At 44.8% G+C, this 5,106-nt stretch overlaps 1 protein-coding gene across 1 annotated transcript; it reads left to right on the top strand.

Moving 5' to 3' along the window:
- The first annotated feature begins 1,303 nt into the window (after positions 1–1,303).
- LOC109777067 (wall-associated receptor kinase 1-like) lies at positions 1,304–4,187 on the top strand. Its single transcript, XM_020335723.3, has 3 exons — positions 1,304–2,320; positions 2,411–2,566; positions 3,028–4,187. Exons 1-3 carry the CDS (start codon positions 1,306–1,308, stop codon positions 4,086–4,088), a joined length of 2,232 nt encoding a protein of 743 aa, XP_020191312.1. The 5' UTR covers positions 1,304–1,305; the 3' UTR covers positions 4,089–4,187.
- Positions 4,188–5,106: the final 919 nt, after the last annotated feature.

Here is a 5,106-nt window from a genome sequence, read left to right on the forward strand (position 1 = left end):
GGCTAGGCTAGCTACTGTCCCTTTGGGTTTTAAGTGTACAGTAGTTAGGTTTCCCCCCATTTCTTTATTTTTCTGCTTCTATTTATTCTTTGATTTCTTTTATTCACCACAGTTTTGCACTACTTTTAAATACCAATTGAATTTTATTCATCATGAAACTTGTCACTTAAATACTTCACAATATTTTGGATTGACATACAAAGTTTGAGGTCAATTGGAATTGTATAAATATTTGCTTATTTTGAAAAGGCTATTTTATTTGTTGTTGGACCACTTTATAAATTCCTAGGGGTTAATTGGTGGGCCAAATAAGGTTGGGTTCAACATGACAAATGATCAGGGGAATTATTGAATAATGCGAATTTTAGTTTGAAAGTTTGAAAACTTTTACCGTTTGACTTTATTTTAAATTTGAATTTGAGTCGTGTTTGAACCATCGCGAGACTGACAACAGTAATCCTGGTGATGTGGCATCATTAACAGGGACTTACTTTAGCTTAATTATCCGGGCGTTACAAGAGTGTAGATGCTCTGATGACACTTGCAGGGCGGCTAGGGAAGTTGTTGTAGATGTTCCTACTGATGGTTAGACAAAACCATGAAGATGCAAAAATCGAAAGAAATCTGAGAAAATATTTAGGTAACTACTAAAAAAAGTAAACGTGAGAAAAAAAACAAGTCGGCAGACAAAATCCCTTTGGTCATCTGTGGCTCGAAAGGACAGGTGGATCTCTTGTAACCCAGCTTTTTGGCTTGAGGTGGAAATAATAAAAATTCGAAGTTGACCAAATGTAGCTTTCAGGCGTGGCCCAAAGTAAAATAGAGCATGGCTTGCGTCTACAGATATATAAATGGATATTTCATTGTGGCGGCTGTTTGTAGATATAAATGGCCGGTCAATGTTGAGGCCGGATGCAAATAATCGAAAGCTAATGTGTGGCAGCTAGCACGCACATGAGCGAATACTCTGCTTGAGGGTTGCATGATGCATGCATGAGGGGAAATACTACGAGGAAACAAAGTGGTTGACTTAGACTAATAGGCATGATTACAGCATCTGCCTATCGACAGCTCCGGTGGTTGACTTACATTAATAACAGGAAAGTTGCAGCCACGCAAATTGAGTGCAGCTGTTCACGAGGGCCCGATAAACCTGAATGGAGGGAGTATATAATACGTGAGAGAGGGTGTGCAGATGCAGCTCGCTCAACTAATATAAGTTGATTCCTTTGGCATTCATTCATCCCATCACTAGCTCGTCCCATTTTATCATACCCCCCATAGAGCAGGTAGTAATAGAGCACCATGACCACGCCCAGCTTGCATTTCCATCCCCATAAGCTGTTGCTGCCGCTGCTGAGGCCGCCGCCAGTGATCCTACTAGTCATCCTTGCCGCCGCGGCTGATGGGCAGCGTCCGGGTTGCCCCGACAAGTGCGGCGACATCGACATCGCCTTCCCGTTTGGCATCGGCCCCGACTGCTTCCGCGGTGGCTTCGAGGTCTTGTGCAACCACTCCTACAATCCCCCTCGCGCCTTCCTTGCTGAGAGCACAATAAAGAGCAAGGTGTACCACTACGGCACGGTCTTGAGCGAGGGTCCTCAGAATTCGTCATGGCCGCTGGAGCTGCAGAGCATATCAGTCGCCACGGGCGAGGCACGAGTGTACGCCCCGATCTTGTACCACTGCAGCACAAATCGCACAAATGACCCAAATCAAACCGGGGGCTTCATGTCCACGGAACATGTTCTGACGCTCTACGACACGCCGTTCACCGTGTCGTTGACGCGTAATGTTCTCATCGGCATCGGCTTGGATGTCCAAGCTTTTCTGAGTTACGCGCCGGGGGGCTACACCTCCCATGGTAGCTTGGATTGCGACGCAAAAGATTCCCTGGACAGCAGGGCCAGGCTTGGTGCGAGGAACGGGACGTGCAATGGGCGGGGCTGCTGCCAGGCCACCCTTGTGGCCGACGACGGCGGCAAGCATTTCAACTTGGAGGTCCGCGCCCACCACTCCAGCAGCACACTGAAAACCAACCCATGCGGCTACGGTATGCTCGTGGAGCAGTCAGGGTACAACTTCTCTACCATGGACATGCTGGGCAACAAGACGCTGCTCAAAAGTTTCCCTCGGGGCGTCGCCCTCTCGCTCGATTTCGCCATCCAGAGTAACCGGGGGTGTCCGCCGCCTCCGGACTCCGCCTGCGTCAGTGGCAACAGCTCTTGTGCCATCGGACCATTTACATATACTCCTGGGTATTTCTGCAAGTGCTGGGACCATTACAATGGCAACCCATACGTCCCTAACGGATGCCAAGGTACGTACATCTGAATACATACATACATACATACATACAAGAAATTGTTCTTATCAATTCGTTAACTCCGCCAATTGTTGATTCTTTTAGACATTGATGAGTGCCTCGAAAATCCCTGCTCAAATGGCGGGATATGCAAAAACAAGCCTGGAGGCTATGACTGTCCATGCAAAGTCGGAATGAAAGATGACGGCAAAGGGGGAACCTGCACAGATATATTTCCTCTAGCCGCAAAGGTTACCGTGGGTAAGCTACTACGGCACACTGCTGACCGCACTAACATGTATTCTCCTGTTGCCAATCTAAATCATGAATATAGAACCACATGTATGACATAGGAACTGCATGCTTGTAAATCTCGCGATGGATACAAGACACATATATAATTGTTTCAAAGGATTTGAATCATTCAGATACTGCTTAATCTCTACGCATATATAATTGTTTCAAAGGATTTCAATCATTCATTTGTATATTTCTTAATCTCTATGAATGTCTTGAATGAGTTCCGACCTACATGATTTCCCTGGAGTTTCAACCAGTTGGAGAGGTCTCAAATATGTTCTTCTTCTGATAATTCTAATGGTCATTTCTTTTAGATTCCGAGTACATGAACACACTTTTTACGTCTTCTACTAAACGTTACTGCTAGATCTGTAATTGTGCATTTAATGATATGAACCAAGTTCTTCTATTTGTCCATCTAGGTGTAATAGGTGGTATTCTTCTCATGGCGGTTCTATCATTTATTGGTATTCTTCACAAAGAGAAAAAGAAGACGAAAGAATTTTACGAAAAAAATGGCGGCCCTATATTAGAGCAGGCAAATACCATTAAACTTTTCAAAAAGGGGGAGCTCAAGCCACTTTTAAAGAATAGCAACTTAATTGGAAAAGGCTGCTTCGGTGAAGTGTACAAGGGGCTTCTTGACGATAAAGAAGTTGCAATAAAGAAGCCAATCAATGGTAGTGTGCTAGAGAGTGAACAATTTGCAAATGAAGTCATCATCCAATCTCGAGTCATCCACAAGAACATTGTTAGGCTCATTGGTTGTTGCCTTGAAGTTGATGCCCCCATGCTGGTCTATGAGTTTATCTCGCAAGGTAGCCTTGATGATATTCTTCACCACAACAATAACAAGGTGGCCCTCAACTTGGATACACGTTTAAATATTGCCGCACTGTCGGCGGATGGTCTAGCTTATATGCACTCACAAGCAAACACTAGAATTCTACACGGTGATGTCAAACCAGCAAATATACTCTTGGATGATAAATTTGCGCCCAAAATTTCAGACTTCGGCATATCTAGATTGCTTGCGAGAGACAAGGAACACACTGCATCAGTCATCGGCGACAAGAATTATATGGATCCGGTATATCTACAAGAAGGCCTACTCACTGAAAAAAGTGACGTCTACAGTTTTGGAGTTGTGATCCTGGAGCTTATTAGCAGCAGGAGGGCCATACATTCTGAGAATGATAGCTTGGTAAAGAGCTTTCTTGATGCCCATAAGAAACAGGAGAAATCAACTGAGCTCTTTGACAAGGAAATTGCAACGGCAGAAGGTTTAGAGCTTCTTGATAATCTAGCAGGTATGGCAATGGAATGCCTGAGCCTTGATGTAGATAAAAGACCAACGATGATGGAGGTAGCTCAGCGATTACACATACTGAGTCGATCCAGTAAGGTGCAAGATGTTTGTCACGAAGTAATTTTTGACAAAAGTAATGCCAAAAACATGAGCAGTGGAGGTCTCCTTGGTTAGGAGAAGATTTGTGACTGTGTTTCTAAGGTGGCTGAATGTTTGTATGCCGCATTTGTAACCATGTTTCCAAGGTGGCACTACGTTTGTATGCCACATTTGTAACCGTGTGTCAAAGCACTACATTTTCTTACCAAATTTGTAACTGTGTTACAGATAATAGGTCATGTTTCGTTGCACCTGCAGAGTTTCAATGTGCTTTACAGGCTGTATGAATAACCTTTACCTCATTTTGCCGCTCTCTTTCCCTCACCTCTCAAATGTCGCAAAAATTGTATGCTCACCATCCTGTTCTGTAGACATTGAACCTCATCTAATCAGGAGATGCTGTCTTTGTATGCTTGAGATTATATACATGCATCATCTCTTAGATTGGAAAGGGCCCTGCTAGCATAGCAATTGAATGGCCCTGCACGCGCCGTTGATGTTGGCAGCTCCGCCCGTTGAAAAAGGGTCGTCTGATTGATGGTCGCCGACGTTGATGTCGGCATGTTCGTAGAAGTGCACGTCGGCGCTCACTGCGCCACCATGTGCAGTTTTCCAGTGGTTACGTGCACCACCATGGTTGCAGCGCCGCTATCCTTGAGATTGAAGCCTTCATCTACGTGGATGTACGTTAGCACCACGTATGGAAACAACGGATCAGAAATCTTCCTTGAACCTTTGTTTGCAAAATCTCCCAACTCTACACCTTTACATTCTTGCACGTGCATGTTCTTCAGTTTTCGCTGCTCACTCTCAAGAAATGGATGTGTCGGGTGTTTCCTTTATATTCTAGCTTGTTCCAAAATCTGCCTAAAAACTATGAAACATTAAAATTAGTAATTGGACCTTGCTACAGTCTATTCAATCCCCCCCCTCTAGACTACCCTTCAGATCCCACACCAGGTCACCGGCATCGTCGGGGTTGGCATTATCACCGTTATTCCTATTGTCATTATTGTTGCCGTTGCGGTTATCGTTGCCTCCATCTCCGCCATTGGTGTTATCCGCAGCACTGTTTCGCGGGGTGTCCACCTTG

The sequence above is a fragment of the Aegilops tauschii genome, chromosome 6, assembly GCF_002575655.3.
Source record: "Aegilops tauschii subsp. strangulata cultivar AL8/78 chromosome 6, Aet v6.0, whole genome shotgun sequence".
NCBI classification, from domain to species: domain Eukaryota; kingdom Viridiplantae; phylum Streptophyta; class Magnoliopsida; order Poales; family Poaceae; genus Aegilops; species Aegilops tauschii.